The 24,646-nt window shown below is 39.0% G+C and overlaps 1 protein-coding gene across 5 annotated transcripts in view; it reads right to left on the bottom strand.

The window, feature by feature from the left end:
• The window catches only part of LOC134529681 (synaptic vesicle 2-related protein), a 77,723-nt gene that overhangs the window by 6,262 nt on the left and 46,815 nt on the right, over positions 1-24,646 (bottom strand). For all 5 annotated transcript variants that reach the window (XM_063364031.1, XM_063364032.1, XM_063364035.1 and 2 more), the window contains exon 12: positions 19,126-19,215. In XM_063364031.1, the coding sequence (XP_063220101.1) occupies positions 19,126-19,215 (90 nt within the window). The remainder of the gene's footprint in view (positions 1-19,125; positions 19,216-24,646) is intronic.

Below are 24,646 nucleotides of genomic sequence, written 5' to 3'. Positions count from 1 at the left end.
TGGAACTGATGGCTTTCCATCAAATCTGACTGTGGGCTCGAGAACTCTCAGTCCGAACTGCCGTGCGTGGGAACAGTGTATTGCCAGTCCAAACTGTCAGCCCAAACAATAAGTCCATTAGTCCATCTGCTGAGTGTAGAGGCAGACATTTTTGTTTATATTCTATAGTTCCTTAACTTTTTTTTACTTTTTCTTACTAAAAATGGTACTGCAACTGCAACATCCAAAGTTTCTTCCATATTCTACGAACAGCAACAGCAACCACAAAACTGATCATGTGTGTGGGAGGCTTCAGTTCGGTCTAAACTGTCAGTTACGACTGTTCAATCCAAACTGAGCACCTGGACTGATCGTGTGTGCAATAGGGCCTCAATCCAATCCAAACTGTCAGTTCTCACTGAGCAGTCCAATCTGGGAGCTGGACTGATTGTGTGTGAGGGGCCTTTAGGGGTATAAAAAATATAAATTTCGTATTATTAATTTAAATTAACATCACAAAATTTACTGAAGCGGAACATAAGAAATGAGCACAAAAAACATTCATACAGTTAGTTTGTGTTTCTTTTAGTTTTTTGAAATTCTATCGTAAAGAGGTGAAAAGGAGATAGGTTTTGACGAATCATAAAAAAAAATCATATTTCTGAAGCCAATATGATGTCAGGTAAATATTGGGTGTAAATAATAAGCAACAAAAAACAAACCTTTTTTTTCTTTCGGTATTGTAAAATTACACCCATAAGTTGTGTGAAACTGGTAATTTTTTTTTTTTGAGAAGGGAAACAATAATCTATGAATATACAGGTGTCTACAGAAGTGACAAAATCAATTTTAGTGACTTTTTAGTGACCTTTTCAGTGACTTTTACTGACCTAAATGGCAACATTTTTTTTTTCGGATTTTTTTTTTTTTTACTTTGTACTATTGACTAAATTAATTGACACTTTTACAAAAAAAAATTACACATTAGGCGGTAAATATGTAGAGTAGCGGTATTTGTGGAAAAAAATGCTAAAAATCTGAAATTACTTATATTATATGCTCTTTCACTTCCTCTTTTCATTAAAACCGGCGGAGATAAGAAATTCCAAATACTTTAGGAGATATCGAATTTTTTAATTTTGAATATGTAGAGTAGCGGTATTTGCGAAAACAAAATGCTAAAAATCTTAAATTACTTTTATTATATGCTCTTTTACTTCCTCTTTTCATTAAAACCGGCGAAGATAAGAAATTCCAAATATTTTAGGAGATATCGAATTTTTTAATTTTCATGCAGCGTTTACCATAGCTACTTGTTTACAAGTATGATTTTTTTTTGCGACGTAGGTGAACGACTACATCATGTAAAAAGAAAATTACGTGAGTTCCTACTGTCCATCCTTTGTTAGGTCAGGTCAGCTACATTATAAATACTTAAACTAAACCATTAAATTTAATTGTATTATTTTTAATGTCCGTTCAGTTTCAAAGTATTTATATAATGTAGCTGACCTGACCTAATCTACCTTTGTCCCGTACGTTTTGAACAATACAAACTGAATATGTAAGAAATGTCAATTTTACTGGAAATTTTGAATCTTCAATTCAAAGTATTCAAAGTTAAACTTTAGAAAAACAGTCTTTTATTTGCTTCTTTTATCCTAATTGGATAAGAACTGTCATGTAAACAAACAACAGACAAACACAAGGACTTGTAAACAATAACCTTGCGTTCGTTACTTTCGTTTCTTCAGATGTAGCGAAAAAAGGACAATATAGATTTATTGCTCATCATGGCTATAAAATGACCCGCATGTTTCTTTGATTCAATATGCCATCTACAGTCATCCCTTCCACCATGTGCAATCGAAAAGTCACACGTGCATACATTACAAAACGCATGGCGTTCCGAACATTTGAAGACAACAAGCATGGCCATTCTTTTGAATATTTAAGTCGAAAGTTCTGAAGAATTGCGTGTTTTTTCCCCCCAGATACACATTGTTCTGTCACGCGATTCATTTCTACAACCAGCCAAGGCCGCCCATATGATAATTTGTAGGGGGGGCCAGACTTAGGGGTATGAAGTATTTTTAATATTTTGGAAGACTAACTGCAGCTTGTTACTAGCCATAAAATAGTTCCAGTTCTGACCCTGTTAAATTTTTTTGTCCTGTTACTAAAATACTAGACCACAGTACTCATTCGCCATAAAAAACTTTATTGGCCTCGTTATTAATTAAATATTAACTATTTTATTGAAACAAGTGAATTTTTAGCAACACAAATGCAGGAATACAGTCCTTATTGTAGCAAGGTTCAAACCATGCTAACTGCTATTATTTTTGTAGCAGCAAACCACGGTCTGATCACCATCTTTGCCTTGCTGGGTGAATCTTTAGGTTTCACCAGTTTATTAGAAATGAACAAAAAAAACAAGGTGTGATTCCGTCTGAAATATAATTACTCCATACAGAGGAAACTTATAACAGATACAAGAAAATATTAACGTACAATATTAATTACATTCTTAAGCAGCTCTCAGGTATATTCAGAAAGAAAGAGAAAATTATTGGCCGGCCGTACATGGAATTATCAAAAGTTTCATTTACTAAAAATACATAATCCAATAAAAAAAAAAATACAAATACAGTAGAGCGCCCTGTATCCGGAATGGTCGGGACTTAGACTATTCCAGATAGTAGAAAATTCCGGAAAGTAGAAATTCACTATAAGGCCCCCTAATTGAAAAAAAAAATTGCTCCCGAAGTTTGTGAACATCCTGTAGCTGTAGATGAGGACGGCAAGGGGGGTGGGGGTAGGGTGATGACAGCTACATCCGGTGGTGTGACCTTGCCACGGGCACGCTTATCAGACCTTGCCTAGAAGCACGCTACAGCTACGTGACTGTACCATGATGTCCGCGCAAAGCAAGCAGACGTAGGCGAGACGTTTGACATTTAATGAATTGTGTTACAATTACGTAATTTACATACAGTTTTTACAGTGATTTGGTGTATCCACATGTTGCATAAATAAAATATAAAATAATAACACATGGTACAGTTAGGTACGGTACATTACAAATAAAAAAACACTCACCATGACTCACTGTAGGCTACACATGTCCCGCGAATAAAAAATAATGTCCTAGAACTTAGATAAACTGCATTGAAATAATCACTGTATACGGCCCCACTTGTCTGTGTGTAAGAAACATTGTTTAACAGTCGCATTTAAATTTAAAAAGCTAAACAACAAATTACCTAAATCGTCACACATTGTGAAAGACTGGAGAAGTTAAAGTTAATCACTGTCACTGTCACTCTCACTCTGAACGTAACTGTTTACGTTTGTGCCACTGGTGCCAGGTGTTGGATCGTCAATGTACTCACTCGTAGTTGAAGCAGGTGTGGAAACAGGAGCTTTTTTGAACATGTCACTAATGCGTTGTTGCCGCACACGTTTGTGCTTCTCTTCAGTCAGCTGTTTTTGAAGCTTATACAAATGCATAATTTGCTGGTCGTTGATATAACTTCGTTGCTCTAGGCCAGCTATTAATCGTTCTATGTGGTGAAGGCACTCATCTTGCGAGATTTTCTCCTGTGGTTCATCTTCATCGCTACTGCTTTCATTGTTTCCGTCGTCTTTGTTACACTTAACAGAGTCTAATATCTCCTTATCTGAAAAGTGATGCACAACGGGAACATTATCATCAACACAAAACCATTCCACAATGTTTTGTTCTTGCAATTGTAAGTCTTCTAGTTCTGGATTTGTTATGTTCTTGGCATACTCCAGCAGTTCGTTCACATTTTTTTGTTCAAAACCTTTGAAGTCGGCTTCATTTCCCTTGTCATGAACCTCGTCACGATAAACCAAAGTCGGCCACAATTTAAACCATGCCTTGTGAAATGTTGACGCAGGCATAACTTCCCATGCACGAGCTAGTGACCATATGACATCCTTTATGGTGTATTCCTTTTTAATTTCTGAGATTGTTTTGCCTCCATTCAGATCAGATAAAAAGTGCTTCATGAACTCCGTGCGATAACGACATTTTAGGGAGCGTAATATTCCCTGATCTTGCGGTTGGATTAGTGCAGTGCAGTTAGGGGGCAGATACATGACAGAAACATTATCCCTGTCTAGTGTTTCAGCTGCAGGATGCGCGGAGCAGTTGTCTAGCACAAGGACAATCTTGCAGTGCGGGTCTAAACCTATCTTGTTACAGTGTTGTCGGCTCTGGCGCACAAAACTGTCAAACCATTCTGTGGTTATTGCAGATGTTATCCACGCGGTTTTTGTAGCTCGGTATTCAACGGGTAACACTTTAACACCTTTTAGCACCCTTGGGCGCAAGCTTTTGCCAATTACGAGTATTTTCAGCTTGTGGGTACCGGCAGCATTTGAACAACCAAGCACGGTCAATCTGTCTTAATCTTTCATCCCGCTGTGAGGATTATCTGCAGTGCATAGCGTGCTTCGAGGCATACAACGCCAGTACAAAGCAGTCTCGTCCGCATTGTAAACTTGGTCTGCTGTTAAGTTGTTGTCCAACACATATTCTGCGAACTCAACAACAAACTTTTCCGCTGCCGCTGTATCTGCAGAAAGCTTTTCACCGCTAACTTTGAAAAAAGAAATTCCATGGCGTTTTTTGAATTTATGAAGCCACCCTAACGAATAGTCACAATCGTATGTTAGATTCAGTTCGGCATGAAACATTTTTGCCTGTTCTATCAGCATCTGTCCAGAAATGCTAACACCTTCACTTCGCCGCAAACGAAACCATTGATAAAGAGCATTATCAAGGTTGCTACATTTACTATCCTGCATTGTTTTTCTGTTTTCAATTTCTCTCTTCGTATCACTGTCCGAATAAAATTTACACAGTTCATTCCTTTGTTTCTTTATGTCGTAAATCGTCGAAATGCCGACATCATACGATTGGCTGAGATTTTTAACAGAAGTCCCAGCATCTAGTTTCTTGAGAATCTCAACCTTTTCTTTAATGGTAAGAACTTTTTTTCCTTCGTTTACTACTCTTTTCCTCATCACTAGGAAGTTTATGTTTTGAAAACATCACGTGTCTGCAGGAACGTACATACTAGCGATTGCGCACCACAAGCAAGACTGACATTGAACGCACACAATACACCACTCCCCCTCCCCTACAACACGTTATCACGGCGCGCTCACGTGTAGGCGAGGCCGCTGTTGCCAATTCCTGATATGCGCTCGACGCCAGTGCACTGCAGTCGCGAGACCGGAAGCCTTGGCATCCATCATAACTCGCTGAGTGTTTATAAAATCAAGTGCACCCTGACTGACTAGACGGGGCGTGAACTGCGCAAACAATCGGTATTTACTTCCGCGGGAATAATATATATTAATATATATTATAATTCATTTAAAAATATATACATATTTTTTTAAATTTTGTAATTTTTTTTTAACTCTCGGAAAACATCCGGATAGTAGAAATTCCGGTAAGTAGAATTACGGATACAGGATGCTCTACTGTATGTTTAAACGATCCCAGGTTATATACTTAAAGTCCAGAAATTATGTTTATTTAATTAACTGCGTCTGACGACGTAATTTAAATAAAGTTCAGAAAAGGGTCAAAAGATACAGAAGCACCGGAGGTCGGGGCTCCGTTTTCCGGAGATCCATCGGGAAAATTATGACAGGGCGCTTGTGTCCTGTTGTGGAAGGGAGATGAAAAAATGCCAATTCGGCGTCCGGCTCTCGGACCCTGTCAGACAGGGGAGTTGGCTTCTGTTTACAAATGCGTCGCCCGCCAGGAACTGGATCCCGCGAATACGCGGCTGGGCGCGGTCGTTTTCATCATTTCAAAAAAAAAGAAATTTAAAAGAAAAATAACTATTACACATGTACTACGCAGACGGACGAAACTACTTTAAAAAGTTACAGGGATAACATCCCTTACATAAGCGACTACATAGTCGGTTGCGGCCGGATGGAAGTCTTGCAGTGTATCGTCGACTCGCCGATTTTCGCAAACGGTCCGTCTGCAGTCGCGATGCGAAGTGTCCTGCGGAGAACCGCGTCTCGTAATTAAAAGTAAATCTTGAATCATTTTGGGGGGGAGGGGACTGGGAGTCCGGACCGAAAGGTCCCGAAGTTCCCCGAGAGGGCGTCATAAAAAAAAACTGACTGAAGTCTCGAAGTTGGTAACACTGGCCGACTTTAGCGCTACCTGTTGAGAGGTGTCTGAAATAAAAAGAATCGACTCGCCCAAGGCGTCTGCTTAAACCAAGGGTTAAAGGGCGCAGTCTAGTGCTACACTCTGGCGGCCTACAGGGTAAGTTGGCTGGGCGGTTAGCGAGTTTGCCGCTAGGTATCGTGTGCGGTCCATCTTGGCACACACATTTTTTTTTTGCGAGGCGTCCTTGGAGACGGTCGCTGCCTGCTGGAGTGTATGACCGGTCATTGGTATTAGGCGAATTCTTAGAACTCAAGAGGGGGGAAAACGCAACGACGCTGGGAACAAGCGTCCGTGACGTGCTTCCAGGGGAGTGAACCTAATACGTATTCGTGACAGTAAAGGCTATGGTCAGCTCGTCTCTGAGAAATGGTAACAGCTTGTCCAGAGCTGCTGTAGGCGGTTTTAGTCATGAAGTGAAGTAACGTTACAGGACTGGGACGTGCCTGTAAGCGAGGTAAATTTTAAGCTGGCTGCCAGCAAAGTATTAGATCTGCAAAATATCAGATACGTCTCTGGGAAAGGTGCTTCAGACTACTGGCACAAAGTTTAACTTAGGGGAGTACCCCAGACTAACAAAGTGTAAATCGCCCTTTAGTAACCAAATTATAGAGAAAAATAAAATTTCCAAAAATAATTTAAAATTATAATAAAATTAGAAAAAAACGTGTCGAAATTTCTAATTTCCAGCACATACTCCCCCACTGAAAGGCGGAGCCAGGGTAAGCAACCAACACTGAACATAAAATGATTGAAATCTGTCATACTTACCCTGTACCAGAATCGACTTAGATAAACTACTTACAATAAACGCAGAATTAATTCCATGACCGTTGACTGTAATACCTTATAGGTCTAAAACAACGTTTATAATTAAATGGGTCCCTTTTAAAACTCGGTTTTAATTATTTTAAAATACATCCTTAAAATCATATAATAAATAAAAAAAGATTTAATTAAAAGCTTAATTTTAATGTACCTGTATGCTTACATCCATTTATGTAATTGCTATATTAATGAAATGAATTCATCCCATTGATCTCAGATATTGGATATCGTGTAGGAACACAAAATGGGCGCTGTGAGGGAGGCCGAAACAAGGGATAAGCGTCCTTGAGCGCTCAGTGACGAAGGGGGATTGTAACCCCTGTAAATGGGTATGGTATCCCTGTATATGAGCGTGATAGCTCTGTAACTTACAAACTAAATGGGAATGAAAACCCCTGTACAATAGTCTTTCCATAAGAAGCCGAAGGCATTGGGACTCAGCCCTGCACAGTCAGGCGATGGAGAAGACGGTAAAAATTTGCTGCTTGCCCGAAGGCGAAACAGAACCTCAGTCCCAGTTACCTACATTTATTAACTCACATAGGCCCCATGCTCAGACTGAAGATTGATCAGACCAACAGACTGGAGCACAAACACCTAAGAGGGAATTCCACCCCTGAGTTAGTTCGGGTTCGAAACCCGAAAGATCAACGAATTTCGGATGAATGATGGATAATGTAAAAATAATATTTGACCTTTAAAAGTTTTCATGTGCACTGAAATTTAATTAATAAAAAAATATATACAAAACTGTAACACCTGATATTATTATAGTCCTAAAAAAAATATAACTAACTTATAATTAATTTTAATTTTCGCCGTCGGATCTTCCATGGCGGGCATGAAAGTTCACACTGCCTGAGAGAGGGTTTGAACATAGGTCGTCCAAAGGGTGAGTGCTGGGGATCTAACCCAGTGACACTTGGTGGTCATAGGATGTTTCACCTAGAGGACCGGGTCGTGACTCGTTGGCAGAGAGGGCCCTTACTTTAGCGCTGCTCGGTGGCTAGCTTGACCTTGCTCGACTTTTAGGAAATCACAAAAATAAAACCTTGATGCCACCTTGGAAGTCACAATTGCAAAACAATGAAAAATCATATCCTCATAGTGATGCAAAATAAACTACTAACTTTGGAGAGAGTGCAATAAAAAAAAATGTTAACTTAAAAATTCTTTAGTAAACAAAGATGTACGAGCTGCAGTGCTCAGTTTTCTGTACGTAGCTGTACATCACCTGACAATAAAAAAATACTTAATGTTAAAAAAAAATTAAGAAATAAATGGTTTACTATAAAAATCGTAATTACAAAATTTACCACTCACTTACTTTAATAGTTTAAACTTTATCTCTTAGTTGTTCACCTATACGTCGACGTAAATAAGTAGTACTCTATCTTAACAAAAAATCATCATCGCAGTGCTAGCATAAAAAAAACGTGTGGGGAAAATTCGACCGACACACTGACAAATATAATCTAATAAACCTTTAGTTGAAGGTAGTGACTGCACCTCTCGTTGGGTGATCACGAAAATCATTTAATTAAAAGCTAGACACATGGATAGATATGGTAACACAATGAAATGATATGTCGAAGTATATTCACGTAGCTTATGAACGACGCAATTGGATTAGAGTACTAGTTGTGTATATTACTTAAGAGTATATTCTTATCTTATATTACGTAATGAATGGACCCTTTTTGTGATTTATTTTATGTATTATTTTAAAAAAATTAATCGTTGATTTTAAGATACTTAGAAATCGTAAACAATGGCAGTTTCTTAACATTAGCTAAAACAAAACAAAAATTATATTATCATATTATTTGTATAGTTAGTATTATTATAAGTTATATATATAAAATTATTATGTTATATTTTAAGTTCCCCTAGACTAAGAAAATACCTTGCTGCTAAATTTAAAGCAGTATAGATTATTTAAAGTGCCTGTCTTGGTGACATAAAAATAATATTACTAGGACATACAAAGCATGGGTGGTTTGTTTACAAAATACGTGGCACGTGGGAGGAGCACACAGAAGAAGAGAGGGGATTCCGCGCGGTTGGCGGCCCTGTCATGAGGTGACGAGATAACATGGCCTCGCGCGCACAAGCGCAGAGAGACAAAAATACAAACAAACACGACAGTCCGAAAGGACATTAAAGTAATTTATTTATTGGGGGGCCCTATTAGTAAACAAAATACTGGTCGAACACACAACGTGCTCTGTTTATTATTATTACGACCGGCAGATGTATAAGTTGGTACGTCTGTCTGTGTCCCGCATAGGTAAGCGACCTCTGGGACTTGCTGGAGGAGGGGGGAGAGTCCGCACGAGCGCGGAGGCACGTACCTATGATAAGAATGCACCGGCCGTCAGGCGGGGTGAAAGGGGGGAGGGGTGTCTGTGACCTTGTGTATGTCACGTCTGAGGACGCGCCGCGGGAGGGACAGCTGGGAGCGCTGGGAGACGTCTTGCGTGAAAGTTAGATTAATATTGCTTGTAAGGAATTAAAATTAAAGTTACTTATATTCGCGCTAAAAAATATAAAGATTCTCGCTCAAATATTTATATAAAAAAATCAAAGATTAAAAAATTTAATTTACTTTATGTTATTTTTACTGGGATTGTTTAGAGACGAAATCACACTAATAAACTATAAACCCCAGCTCTGCTACCATTTTTGTAGCAAGGTTCAAACCATGCTAACTGCTATTATTTTTGTAGCAGCAAACCACGGTCTGATCACCATCTTTGCCTTGCTGGGTGGATCTTTAGGTTTCACCAGTTTATTATAAATGAACAAAAAAAACAAGGTGTGATTCCGTCTGAAATATAATTACTCCATACTGAGGAAACTTATAACAGATACAAGAAAATATTAACGTACAATATTAATTACATTCTTAAGCAGCTCTCAGGTATATTCAGAAAGAAAGAGAAAATTATTGGCCGGCCGTACATGGAATTATCAAAAGTTTCATTTACTAAAAATACATAATCCAATAAAAAAAAAAATACAAATATGTTTAAACAATCCCAGGTTATATACTTAAAGTCCAGAAATTATGTTTATTTAATTAACTGCGTCTGACGACGTAATTTAAATAAAGTTCAGAAAAGGGTCAAAAGATACAGAAGCACCGGAGGTCGGGGCTCCGTTTTCCGGAGATCCATCGGGAAAATGATGACAGGGCGCTTGTGTCCTGTTGTGGAAGGGAGATGAAAAAATGCCAATTTGGCGTCCGGCTCTCGGACCCTGTCAGACAGGGGAGTTGGCTTCTGTTTACAGATGCGTTGCCCGCCAGGAACTGGATCCCGCGAATACGCGACTGGGCGCGGTCGTTTTCATCATTTCAAAAAAAAAGAAATTTAAAAGAAAAATAACTATTACACATGTACTACGCAGACGGACGAAACTACTTTAAAAAGTTACAGGGATAACATCCCTTACATAAGCGACTACATAGTCGGTTGCGGCCGGATGGAAGTCTTGCAGTGTATCGTCGACTCGCCGATTTTCGCAAACGGTCTGTCTGCAGTCGCGACGCGAAGTGTCCCGCGGATAACCGCGTCTCGTAATTAAAAGTAAATCTTGAATCATTTTGGGGGGGAGGGGACTGGGAGTCTGGACCGAAAGGTCCCGAAGTTCCCCGAGAGGGCGTCATAAAAAAACTCTGACTGAAGTCTCGAAGTTGGTAACACTGGCCAACTTTAGCGCTACCTGTTGAGAGGTGTCTGAAATAAAAAGAATCGACTCGCCCAAGGCGTCTGCTTAAACCAAGGGTTAAAGGGCGCAGTCTAGTGCTACACTCTGGCGGCCTACAGGGTAAGTTGGCTGGGCGGTTAGCGAGTTTGCCGCTAGGTATCGTGTGCGGTCCATCTTGGCACACACATTTTTTTTGCGAGGCGTCCTTGGAGACGGTCGCTGCCTGCTGGAGTGTATGACCGGTCATTGGTATTAGGCGAATTCTTAGAACTCAAGAGGGGGGGAAAACGCAACGACGCTGGGAACAAGCGTCCGTGACGTGCTTCCAGGGGAGTGAACCTAATACGTATTCGTGACAGTAAAGGCTATGGTCAGCTCGTCTCTGAGAAATGGTAACAGCTTGTCCAGAGCTGCTGTAGGCGGTTTTAGTCATGAAGTGAAGTAACGTTACAGGACTGGGACGTGCCTGTAAGCGAGGTAAATTTTAAGCTGGCTGCCAGCAAAGTATTAGATCTGCAAAATATCAGATACGTCTCTGGGAAAGGTGCTTCAGACTACTGGCACAAAGTTTAACTTAGGGGAGTACCCCAGACTAACAAAGTGTAAATCGCCCTTTAGTAACCAAATTATAGAGAAAAATAAAATTTCCAAAAATAATTTAAAATTATAATAAAATTAGAAAAAAAACGTGTCGAAATTCCTAATTTCCGGCACATTCTATTTTTGCATTGTCTCGGGTACACGAATATCAAGAATACAGTCCTTCAACTCATTGCTCTCTTTACCCCTAAATAAATGTCGCCTAAAAATTAAATTAAAATAATTATAAAGTTTAAAACGTGTTGGTCAAAAGATTTAACTTAGGGAGAGAAACGATTTAAATATGTTATCACAGTTATAAAATAGTTGTTTTTAAATGTAACACCTGAACTACGCTTATAATTATAGTCAAAAATTGTTTCAAACTATTTTTTTTTCATTTTCAACTGTTGTTTATCTTTACCACGGCGATATTGTATCACACAAAATATTCCCTCGTTCACAGTTAAATGAATATTAGTATGTTTCGATATGAATCATAATTGCTTATCATTTAGAATTAGCACAGATGGATTCAGTAGTCGAGGACTATAAGTTTATTTAGTGATAGTAAAGCTTCAAATTACAAATGTGAAATCTGTTTACAATATTCAAATAAGATATATGTAAGTTACTATCAAAAGTAATTGTTTCAAATTATGTAACTTCAAACTCAATTTAATGTTATCAGCTCAAATCATGTTATCAATGAGTGCCTTTAAACAGTGCTTACGGCTATTTTTGCTCAATGGTATCAGCAAATTGGACCACTGGATATCAACTACACTTAAGGGACAAGGTAAATTCTCAAAAGTAAATTGCAAAGTTAAGTTATTAATCAAACAGCAACTTTTAATTCCATCTGATCAGACACAAAATCAACATTATAGTTAGAACAAATTAAAATTTACTTCATGCCAAAAAATATTCACAATAAAATTCAATTGAAGATGAATTTCTGGAAAATTAGTGAGATCTCAGATTATATGAAAAGAAAATTATTTAGGTACTTGATAATCGATAGTTCAAGGGACTCTCGAAAATTGTTCAAATGCTATTCAATACGACGACAACCAACCACCGTCAGTACATGCGAAAGTATGATGACACAGATGACCTCTGACTCTGCAACAGAGCTGTGCGTGTTCCGGGAACTATGGCTGCTCACTGCCGCTGCATCCTTCCTCGCAGTGGGAAAGGTCTTGTTCGGTACGCACCAATGGTCGACTTCGAAGTTCTGTGTGAAACACGGCGCCCTCAACTGCTTCTATATCACCACTGCCGGTCAATCGTTGGCCGGCCTTCCTTCCTTCCGGCTGGAGCGGTTTTGATATGAACTTGCAGAAATTCTTCTTCTCAGCTCGATTCTCTTCAGTCAAAAATGTTGATCGCTGGCATTACAGCACGTTGAAAAGCGTCAGTAATCAGTCTTGCAGGCTGTGAACTTAGTTGACTGGTTTCGTTCGTTTCCGTCATGAAAATTTGATAGTTCGTTTCAAAGCAAGCAATAGATCGTGAATAAACCCTATCGTGGTTGCAGTTTATCTCCTACGATGATTCAAATTTGATGTCACAATAATCTAATTCATTAATACTACTTCTGCCACATTGCTTTATTAGTAAAAACTTGAATGTCAGTCGAAACTATAATAAAATCATGCAAAATTGATATCTCGTGAATAATCAGAGGTAATAACGATGTCTCTACAAAACCGTGGTAGAACGAATACTCCTTCGTTCTAAAGAATGTACTTTTCCTTTGCTATTTAAACGACTTTCAGATGTCAAAACACAAACATAAGCTGAATGTCCTAGCTATCGCTATTCCCTGGATATGCTAGCCAATCATTAACTTTCTTAAAAGTTCATCTTCTTATAATAATTAAATTTATTGTTTAACACATGAATTTCAATGGGTTATTTATAAAATATGAACATTTTATGAAACAAGCAAAGATAAAAAAAGAGGAATTCATATCAGTGTCTAAACACAATCATAGAGGATGAACCTAATTTAAGTTAACAGAATTGTTAAGTAGGAATAAAGTATAAGAATTTAGTTTTCAGTATGTTATGCTTCTCTACCTTCATAATTTAATACAGAAAACAAATTAAAAATGCACACATCACACGATTTTTACTGGTATTGACATAAAAAGCAAATTTTAAGATAAATTATTATGCATAAGTTTGATTACGGATTTGACTATAATATTTATCTGAAAAAGCAAACTATAAATTTCTTTTCTTCTTGCCGAAAAAGTCAAGCACTTTGTCCTCGAAACCAGGGTTTTTCACTCTTTTCCTGTGGACACTTAGAAGGCACAAGCTGGACAGACGGTCCTCGCCAGTAGTACTTCTCAGCCACGTCGTCACTTTACGCAGTGTGCTGAAAGAACACTCTATTGTGCAAGTTGTGGGGGGTATGGTTTGGTAGAATATAAGAAGTCTCCTTCCTGCTGGCCAAAACATTGTTTCTGAAAGTATATCATGGAGCTTTGTTTTTTCCAAACATTCCTTATTCGTCCAGACATCAGACTATAATCTGGCTTCTGCTTCCAAGTTGTCGATTTGATAAAACTTTTGCAAACTTTTTATGTCTCTCATGAAATCTTCTTTCGTCTCCTTTTTCATCAAATGTGGGTGAAGAATTCCACCTTTGAAAGGTATGCCTTTATCTCTTTCAAATCTTGTAGTAAGTGACATAATTATAGAATCCATGTACGGATTGTAAATTGCAACTTTGAAATAGTCTTCAGGTGATGAGCAATGGACATTCACGTTACATCTGTGGGTCTGCCTTCCAGCCAATATTGGGATTTTTAAATCTATGTCAAGCTCATTAAAATCTTATTTTACTGCCTCGAAAATGGTCTTGAATTCGTCATTGCTTTCTCTCTGCTTTTGAAAATTTTCTAGCAGGTGAGTATTGATGTATCTGTCACCACACAAAAGTTAACATGATGCAATGTGTGGTGCAACTGTGGTTAGTCGCTGTGAGATCACTTTATATCACTCGTGCAATGAGGCAAGTTATGGAATGTTTAAAAAAAAAAAAAAAAAAAAAAAAAAAAGGGGGAACGCAGGGGAGGGCAGAGGGCAGACGGCAGTCATTGTTTTTAATATTTAATATTATATATATTCCGTTCAATAAATTATAACATGTATCTTCAGGGGGTGGGGTGTTTAAAATTTTATGAAGATAACGATTTTACGAATGCAATCCAAGCGACCGTGAGCGTACGTAAAATCGGGATTCCAGTGTGAATTGCTTCCGAGTCTACTGAAGGTAGAGGAATCCTTATCCTTTTAAACTCTTTTGAAGGGAAAAAAAGGTTTTCCTCTAAATTCAAAATTCCAACATAAATTTTACGTTGAAGACTTTTCTGAACAATAATTCTTATTTGAGTAACTTTAATGGTGTAAGCTTACCTTAAAAATTGTGAATATACTGAGCGGATGTGACGAATGAGGAAAACTAAGAAACACTACATAATAACAATGGTTTTTATCTTAACACTTTTCACTGATTTATTTACACATAAGTTATTTATACTGACTGACTACACTAAACTAAATCTAGACCAGATGCATAAAACTGTCTCTGTTTTGAGATGTTATTTGTGAATATATACATTATTATGACAAAAAAGTAGCAAAACATTTCGCCGTCTGCAAGCACATGTCAATTGTCGCATTGTCTAACTCTGACTGGTCTAAATCTGTTGCGTTGTGTTATCGCGTGAGCTTGGGCAGGATTTCGAAGGAGAATGACTCGCCACGGGCGTTGAGCTTGCCCGCATTTTCTCCCTGTACACAACACCTTATATCGCAGCAGCAGAAACTAATGCTTGAACTAACATAAAAAATGAAGTAGACATGTAAAAAACGATATACAATAATATCTTCGTGTTGAACCACTTCTACATAATACCGAATTTAAATTATTTTCTTTAAAGTAAAACACCTGAATACACTATATTTTTTTTCCTTCCCTGACAGCCCCGGGTATGGGCGCCCTTGCAACCGGCACTGAAGAACACAACACTATCGAAAACATAAAAAATTTTCACGTCTATATACACGACAAAAACACTATGATGAAAAAAAATGGCTTTCAAGCAATAAATTAAAACAACACATGTTAGCCAAAGTACCGTAAAAAAATTATCGTGATGTAAGTAGCCTTCAAACAAAAAGTCTGAGAATATGTACTAGTTGTATCGTACAACGGACGTAATACCATCCCCTTATTATTTCAAAACACGAGAATTAATCCACTTATTTCGACAGTACATGCGCACACTTACTAGTTCCGTTATTTGCGCAACCAAGCGATGTATTCAAACTGCATTCACGAAATACGCACAGCAGAAACGGAATTTTCTCCATTACCATGCAGCACAAAGTCTCGTTTCCGTAATAAACCAGCGATGTTCCGAAATTCGGTGTTAAATCCGTAATAATTACGGGAAATCCGTAATGGTTGGCAGCTCTGCTAATGAGAGATTGTGTATTTACTATACTTATATGGACGCGGAGGCGGAAAGCATCGTTATCGTAACAAGTTGTACGTACTAGTATACTGTAACATCTATGGTTTGAAAACCTCTGAATCCTCGTACAAATACGAGACTTTTCATACGTCAGGCAATGCTAGACTCATACGGCATGTGTCCTAAAAAACGAAACATTAAAACGAACGTAGCACGACAGTCAGCTTGACATAGCATTGAATTTCACCACTGCGTTTCATGGTATCTTATTTCAGCACTTTGTTCTTCTATAGCAGGCCAAACATACTAAAGAAAGAAAAATACGGCTGTGTCAATTACACAGTCACTTAGTGTCCAATATATACACGTGAAAATACGTCAATAGAAAAATTTTCGTGAGCTTGTATTGAATTCCGTGACTTTTTAGTGACTTTGTGACCTCGCATCAAAATTTGTTACTTTTTCGTTACTTTCGGGACTTTAGTGACTTGTAGACACCCTGATAAACTAGAGCAAGAGGTAATAAACTACAGTAAACTCCCTATTATCCGCGCATGCTACAAAAAAATACAGCACATATGTAAACCTGTATTTTATTACAAGTGCGCAAATTTGAACTCTACTGACGAGTGTATTGTGTGCAGCATACAGTAAAATGCCACAGGCCTTCTCGGAACTCACGCAGTAGGCTGGCATGCGTTGCTATTTTTGTCTCTGTCGCGCTTTGTTTCTAGTCAGATGGTTGAGCACTTTTATGTTTACATTACTGAAATGTATTGTATGTTAATAATTCAGTAAAATACTAAAATTTTAGTATCATTTAACATTTTTTACTGTTGATTATAACTTTTAGTGTACATAAAGTTTTAGATTTTTAATTTGAAATTAATGTTTCCTTTTTTGTTTCCCATTTTCAGCTCTTTTGTTGATTATCCGCGATTTTCACTATCCGCGGTGGCCCTGCCACTTAATTTCGCGGATAATCGGGAGTGTACTGTAATTGTGAACAAAATACAGAGAGTTACAAACTGTGTATTTTACATTTTTCAAAATTTTGCAGTTAAAGGTGAAGTGGAGAGAAGATTTGTTTTGTTATAATAAACATCCAAAGACTACCAACTTCTTTTCATCATATTTGGTGTTTCCATTTTTTAATGTTTTTAAAAATTGATTGCTAAAGGGGTGAAAATAAAAAATCATAAATCTGAAGCTGATAAAGTTGCCACTGCTTTTTTACCATTTTCTGAAACATTACTTCTAATGGGGTGAAATAGAGAGAGAGAGAAAGAGAGAGAGAGAGAGAGAGAAAGAGTAAGAGAAAGAGAGAGAGAGAAAGTGAGAGAGAGAGAAAGAGAGAGAAAGGGAGAGAGAAAGAGAGAGAGAAAGAGAGAGAAAGAGAGAGAAAGAGAGAGAGAGAAAGATAGAGAGAGAGAAAGAGAGAGAGAAAGAGAGAGAGAAAGAAAGAGAGAGAAAGAGAGAGAGAGAAAGAAAGATAGAGAAAAAGAAAGAGAAAGAGAAAGAGAGAGAGAGAAAGAGAGAGAGAGAAAGAGAGAGAGAAAGAGAGAGAGAAAGAGAGAGGTATATTTAGTATCACTTTAAAAATTCTAACCCTATTTTGTTTTGTCTATAAAACCTTATATACATGTAATTTTTTTTTTTTTGCTTTATTTAAAAAGTTCATAATTTATAGCATAGTTTTCATTAACTTAATCATAATTTTATTATTTAATGAAGATGTTGGTCAATCTGTTTAGAGAACAACACTTATAAATTCACATCACACAATAAAATTCTCTGCTCTTAGAAATATTTTACAGTGTAATTTGACTACCTATTTATGTTTTACCTTTTTTTTCACTCTTAATGAGACTCAATGCATTTTTTTAAGGCTTGTAATAAAATGACACTTCATCATCAGGAAATGATTAATTTTTCATTATTAATCTAAATTGAAAAAAATATTAATATTTTTAATGTTATAGTTTAAGATGTTACCCCTGAAATGGTAAAGACAGGATATTTTAGTCTTATTTAGGCAACGGATAAAAGTGATTTTGCTCGACAACAACGGTTGTTTTCAAAATCTTTTCTGGTAGGAAAAACTTGTAAGTAAACAAGTGCTTACCTGTTTCAAGGAAAATATGAGAATCCAACAGAAAAATTTATCCAACAAAATATTTAGCAGAACAATTACATGGGAGAAGGTCTCCACTAACATAAATCATAGTTACAATTCATACGTGACGTGCAAAAATGTGACGCGGGTGTAGTAAACCACCAGATAGAACTCAAATAACAGGATCTTATTAAATGAATTGAAGACAATCTCAATAAAGTTCCTAGAATACTGAATCATTAAAATCAAAACTGTAATGATAAGCACGTATCAAACAGTGATGCAATAATAATCTTAAACAATATGATCTCATGAAATTACAATTACAATAACTATACTTGGACATGCGAGAATATGATCTAAATTATACATGGAAATTAATTGAATTTTATAATTATTTATAAATCCATCAGGGTTAAGTCCGTAGTACTGATACGGCGTACACAATGACTAGATACATTAACGTTAAGAAACGCATAAAGAAATGTAGCTATAAATAGCAAGGGACGAAACACACCATCTGGGTGCTGACCATGGGTGCCGCAACAAGCTAAGCAAAGACTATAAGAAAAAAACATGAATACAAATACATAAGCGAAAGAGAAACATAATCTAGCACGTGACAACAAAACATAATTCAACAGAAGAAAAAAAAGCTACACTAGATTACATGGCTACTTAAATATTTAAGATGCAGTTTCCAAACACAAACTCTGTACTTACACCCATGATCGGTGCAATCGGCATGGTCGCTGAAGCTAATCACTCATCCAAGAAGCCGAATAAGACAGAAGAATGTGGAACATGGGGGTGTACGCCTTCGTGATTTAAGAAATAGTTCCTTGAAAAGGAAAAGAGGTGCATCAGAATAGTATGAGAGGTATGGTATGAGTGCGCGGGGTTGGGGGGGGGGGGGGGGTGAGAGGAACACGAGCCACCGCGCCCCGATGAGGTCCGAAGAAGGCAGATGGTCTAAACGGCGACCAAACCGGGATTTGTTGCAACTTTATACACACATTAAAATTCTCTGCTCTTAGAAAAATTTTAAGTCTACTAGTAAGAGAGTGAAAATAATTTTGATTTAAGAAAAATATCATAGGTCTAGATCAAATGGTTATACGTTTTGATAAGTTTTGAAACAAAAGTACCAACAATGATACATATTTGTATTCAGTAATCATTACCTGGGCCACATAAGGAGTGACCATGGCTCCTAAGCGTGCCATTGCACTACAGGTTCCAACTCCCACAGAGCGAAGCTGAGTAGGATAAACCTGGAACACAGTGAAGCACACAGTATGTGCGACAAAAGCTCAACTATGTGAAATTATCTGATGAATGTATACCACTAGACAGAGCATGGAACTTTCAAATAACTTTAAATGCAACATCATTATAAATGTATACCATTTAGCAGCAAGCCCTTTAATGTCATTGGGTAGTTCTACCACTACCCATGATTGGTGGAGTTATCTGATAGCTCATCCATGACTGGTTAAGACCATGACTTCTCCTTATTCATCCAAGCTGGTGGGATGGCTACTAGTGGATTAGCTCGCTGACTGACCATGAGTGTTGGAGTAGTGACCACAGGATTGTTTGAGTGCCAAAGCACCACACAGGTAAGTAGGCACCTGGAGTTGGAGGTGATAAACCAGGATGATTAGCTAGCTAGCAAGTGTGGCATGTAGTTGGCTAATAATCTGTAGGTGGCCATGTGATTACCAATGATGTGTTACTGATGTTATGAAAATCACTCTCACTAAATCAAATACAGTAATATTTTATCATTGAGTCTGTACGCATTGTATGCATTCAAGTGGCAGTGGCTGAAAATCACAGAGATCAGCGTATATGTAAAGGGGACTATGCATTTGTCAGGTATTTCCTTCAAAACAATATTAAAGTATAGGATTAACATTAATTAATAAAATAATGTGTGTCACAGGGACCTAAAATATGACATACACAAAGTCTGTTGAAAATGACAGAAATGTCAAGATTTTCAAATAGGCTGAAAATGCTTTGTGATTCGCTTAACATCAGTAGATGACACTCATTTAGCAGGTATTGGCTCTCTCTTCTTGCCACAAAGTCATATCGATCATAGTTTTTCTGCTGATTTGTTTCCATGTTGGCAACATGAAAGGATATGCAAGGTTTGTGTGTTTCAATCATTTAAATTGCAGTTGCAGTGGATCTTATAGTGTTTAAACTACTCATAGTTAAAAATAATTTCACAAACAATAGTTAAAAATTTAAGATGTCACATTTTTGAACCCAAAAGCAAATGTTTATCAAAAAAGTTTTTCAGAAATATCTCCATTGTGGTGATAAAGCATCTCTTTATCATTACACGCACAGATTTTTAACCTTTTCTACATTCCTGACAGCAATAAAAAAATAGAGATAATTCCTATTAAATTATATATGTCCTAGCAGATGTTGTTACTGTTTGTATTGAAATTTTTTTTTTTTGATGATGAAAAGGTGTGGACCTAAGACAGAATTAATTTTTTTTTGCTGAAGTGTAGTTGCAAGTTTTTGCTGGCGGCCATGCGCACAATTTAAGAAGCAGATGTTGGTGTGCCTTGATCGTGTTGCCGGGGTCGTCTGCTGGGAATGTGACGGGCGGGCGGCGAAGCGGAGCACAGCTCGCTGCGAGGGAGTCGGAGCTTAGCTGCGGGCGAGTGCAGCTGACGAGGCGCTGCACACCGCTGGTTCAAGAGGCTGGGAGTTAGTCTGCTCGCCGCAAGGGAGTCGGAGCTTAGCTGCGGGCGAGTGCAGCTGACGAGGCGCTGCACACCGCTGGTACAAGAGGCTGGGAGTTAGTCTGCTCGTCGTCGAGGGAGTCGGAGCTTAGCTGCGGGCGAGTGCAGCTGACGAGGCGCTGCACACCGCTGGTACAAGAGGCTGGGAGTTAGTCTGCTCGCCGCGAGGGAGTCTGAGCTTAGCTGCGGGCGAGTGCAGCTGACGAGGCGCTGCACACCGCTGGTACAAGAGGCTGGGAGTTAGTCTGCTCGTCGTCGAGGGAGTCGGAGCTTAGCTGCGGGCGAGTGCAGCTGACGAGGCGCTGCACACCGCTGGTACAAGAGGCTGGGAGTTAGTCTGCTCGTCGTCGAGGGAGTCGGAGCTTAGCTGCGGGCGAGTGCAGCTGACGAGGCGCTGCACACCGCTGGTACAAGAGGCTGGGAGTTAGTCTGCTCGCCGCGAGGGAGTCTGAGCTTAGCTGCGGGCGAGTGCAGCTGACGAGGCGCTGCACACCGCTGGTACAAGAGGCTGGGAGTTAGTCTGCTCGCCGCAAGGGAGTCGGAGCTTAGCTGCGGGCGAGTGCAGCTGACGAGGCGCTGCACACCGCTGGTACAAGAGGCTGGGAGTTAATCTGCTCGTCGTCGAGGGAGTCGGAGCTTAGCTGCGGGCGAGTGCAGCTGACGAGGCGCTGCACACCGCTGGTACAAGAGGCTGGGAGTTAGTCTGCTCGCCGCGAGGGAGTCTGAGCTTAGCTGCGGGCGAGTGCAGCTGACGAGGCGCTGCACACCGCTGGTACAAGAGGCTGGGAGTTAGTCTGCTCGTCGTCGAGGGAGTCGGAGCTTAGCTGCGGGCGAGTGCAGTTGACGAGGCGCTGCACACCGCTGGTACAAGAGGCTGGGAGTTAGTCTGCTCGTTGTCAAGGGCTACCCGGAGATGCTGGCCACCTCATGGACTTTCGGGGCTACCTAGGAGCCTGGTAATCTACAGCGCCGCTGAATAACATAAGTGATCAGGCCCGCCCTAAATAGGCAGAGCAACAACTTTTTAAAGTTACAGTGGACTTGGTCACGAGTGAGTCACTGCTGCAAATTTCGGCCAGTAACAGTTTGTACCCGAGTGAGACTATTAATTTAAAAAAAATTAAATTACTATGAACGGTATTACGGTTTGAGAGATGCAAGCCTTAGTGGAATTTAAACTGGGCAAATATAAAAACCCAGTTTGACATAGAGGTGTGCCCTATTTGACTGTGTGCGAGGTGCTGTTGAAGCTTTGCGTAGTAGGCCAGGCTACCTTAGCCACCCGGTGCTCAATAGGACTGTAATGAACATTGTTGTATCTGTTAATGTGACTAACGTTTTTGAGTTATTACCCAAGATTAACTTTTCCTTACTGATGTATTCACTGGGAAATAGTAAGTGGAGAGGCGAACAATGTTTGTAGTGCTGTTTAAAACACTGCCTCGTTTTCTGGGTACTATGGTCGACGAACTTACGGCCTTTCGTGTTTTGTTGGTGCTAAAACTGTCAGGGGCAGATTTATGACCTGTAAAGAAACTTAATATACAGACGTTTCTAGCACTGCATGGCATTATAGTAACATGTTTTGAAGCAAATATACATTTTTGTAAATTTTTAGAAATTTTTTCCGAGACATTGAGAATACTGTCGCAGCGTTACAGACTGCATCCTTTTTGCATCAGTCGTCGTTATTAAAGACTTTAATTTGAATTTTGTGGCAGATAATATAAACTTTAAATACAATGAATAACAGTAAATTTTTTTTCTAGGACTTTCTCTGCCCAATATTTAACGGATTATTATATAGGGGAAAGTTGCATAAATCGCACTGGTGCGTAAATCGCACCACTGCTAGTTTAAAGAAACTGGATGACTCGAAGTGACATCTGGTGACCTAGGAGCATAATCGATGTGTGCACAGTAATATAGAACCCACCAGAAGTTTCAGTCGTCCATGGCAAGCAAAATAATTTTTTCGTGTGTTGTGGTATAAGATTCTGACGGAAGACAATAGTCTGTTTAGACATTACCAAGGTATGTTTATAGAATAATTTAATACTGTTCGGATTCCTTGCAATGTCAGTTATTCAGTTGTATTGTTACATTGCGAATATCTTATTTTTGTTGAGGTTAGAACTGCTGTTTGTTGTAGCAGGGAAAGTTGCATAAATCGCACCACGTAAACATGCCTTAAATCACACCTGGTGCGATTTAGGACACTAAGAATAATTTTATGTTAATTCCACTATCGGGATGTTTGTTCATTTCAGATATAGGAATGTCTAAGCGTGAATACGGAAGATGGAGGGCAGAAGACATGGCACAAGCTGTAGAAGATTACAAGGAGGGTAAATTAGGTTTGAATGCATGTGCTAGACAGTACAATGTGCCAAAGCACACACTTTTAAGGCATGTCAGGGGTGAAGTTAAAAGAGGTGTAGGCCTATGTAATCGTACCCAGCCGATAAATGGCCAATATACTGACCTCCCACCAGATGTTGAGACAGAATTAGAGCAACACATTTTGAAACTGGAAGAACATATGTTCGGGCTATGTATAACTGACATTAGGAAACTTGCTTTTCAAATTGCAGAAAAATATTGCTTACCTCGCGGTTTTAATAAGGGACAAGAAATGGCAGGTAAAAAATGGTTTTACCAGTTCATGAAGAGGCATCCACGTCTCAGTCTGCGACAGCCTGAGTGCACTTCAATGGCCCGAGTAAAGGGATTCAACAAAGAGAATGTGAATGGATTTTTTGATCTGTTGGAAAAGGTAGTAGACAGTAATGAAATTGATGCATTAAGAATGTTCAATGTTGATGAATCTGGATTTTCCACCGTCCAAAAACGGGCAGGAAAAGTTATAGGTAGGAAGGGAAAACACCAGATTGGTGCTGTGTCTAGCGGTGAAAGAGGGGTGAATACCACTATTGTATGTTGCACAAGCGCCTCTGGAATATTTGTTCCACCGATGATCATTTTCAAACGACAGCGCAACAGTCCATTGCTGCAAGCTGGTGCTCCTCCTGGAAGTCTAGTTGAAGTTTCTGAAAGTGGTTACATCAATTCAGAACTATTCGTTAAGTGGCTGGAACACATTAAACCTTCTCTTGAGAACAAAGATATACTTGTTGTGGATGGCCACAGCACACATTCAAAAAATCTTGAAGTGATAGAACTTGCTAGAAAGAGTGGTGTTATCATGCTACAGCTACCAGGACATACTACCCACCGTCTGCAACCCTTAGATGTTGCTCTGTTCTAACCATTTGAAACCTATTATGAGCAGGCAGTGAACAAATGGCTTCGTAGCAATCCTGGGCAATGCATCACTCAATACCAAGTTTCAGCTTTACTAGGAGAAGCTTACAGCAAAGCATACACAATATCTAATTCTGCTGCTGGGTTCAGAGCAACAGGGATATGGCCTGTAGACCGCAGTGTGTTTTCAGATAGTGATTTCATAGCATCTGAAAATATTAGTTGGAGACATACTATCACAATACCTGAAACAAAGCAAACAGCCAACATGTGTTCCACAAACGATGACTTTCACATGTCAACCTCTGGTGTCCCAACAACAGCAGGAAGCACAAGCTCTCCAGTTCACATGTCAACCTCTGGTGTCCCAACAACAGCAGGAAGCTCGAGATCCCCAGTTCAGACGAGAGTGCCAATAGAAACTATATCGCCCATACCAACACCGACCTCTTCAACCTCACAAATTCGAAGGAAACGTGAGATCCAAAAATCTGTACTCCTTACCGAGAGTCCGCATAAAAATTATCTGATAACCAGCAGAGCAAAATGGGTAAAAGGACAGGACAGACAGAAAAAAAGGGCAAAGAATGAAAAATCTACAATGACTGGTTCATCCCAACAAGTTGTAGTGGAAATAGTTAATACCAATGAATGGCTTTGCGCGCTATGT

Source organism: Bacillus rossius, chromosome 2, assembly GCF_032445375.1.
Source record: "Bacillus rossius redtenbacheri isolate Brsri chromosome 2, Brsri_v3, whole genome shotgun sequence".
NCBI lineage: Eukaryota > Metazoa > Arthropoda > Insecta > Phasmatodea > Bacillidae > Bacillus > Bacillus rossius.
This window is presented reverse-complemented; position numbering and strand designations above follow the sequence as displayed.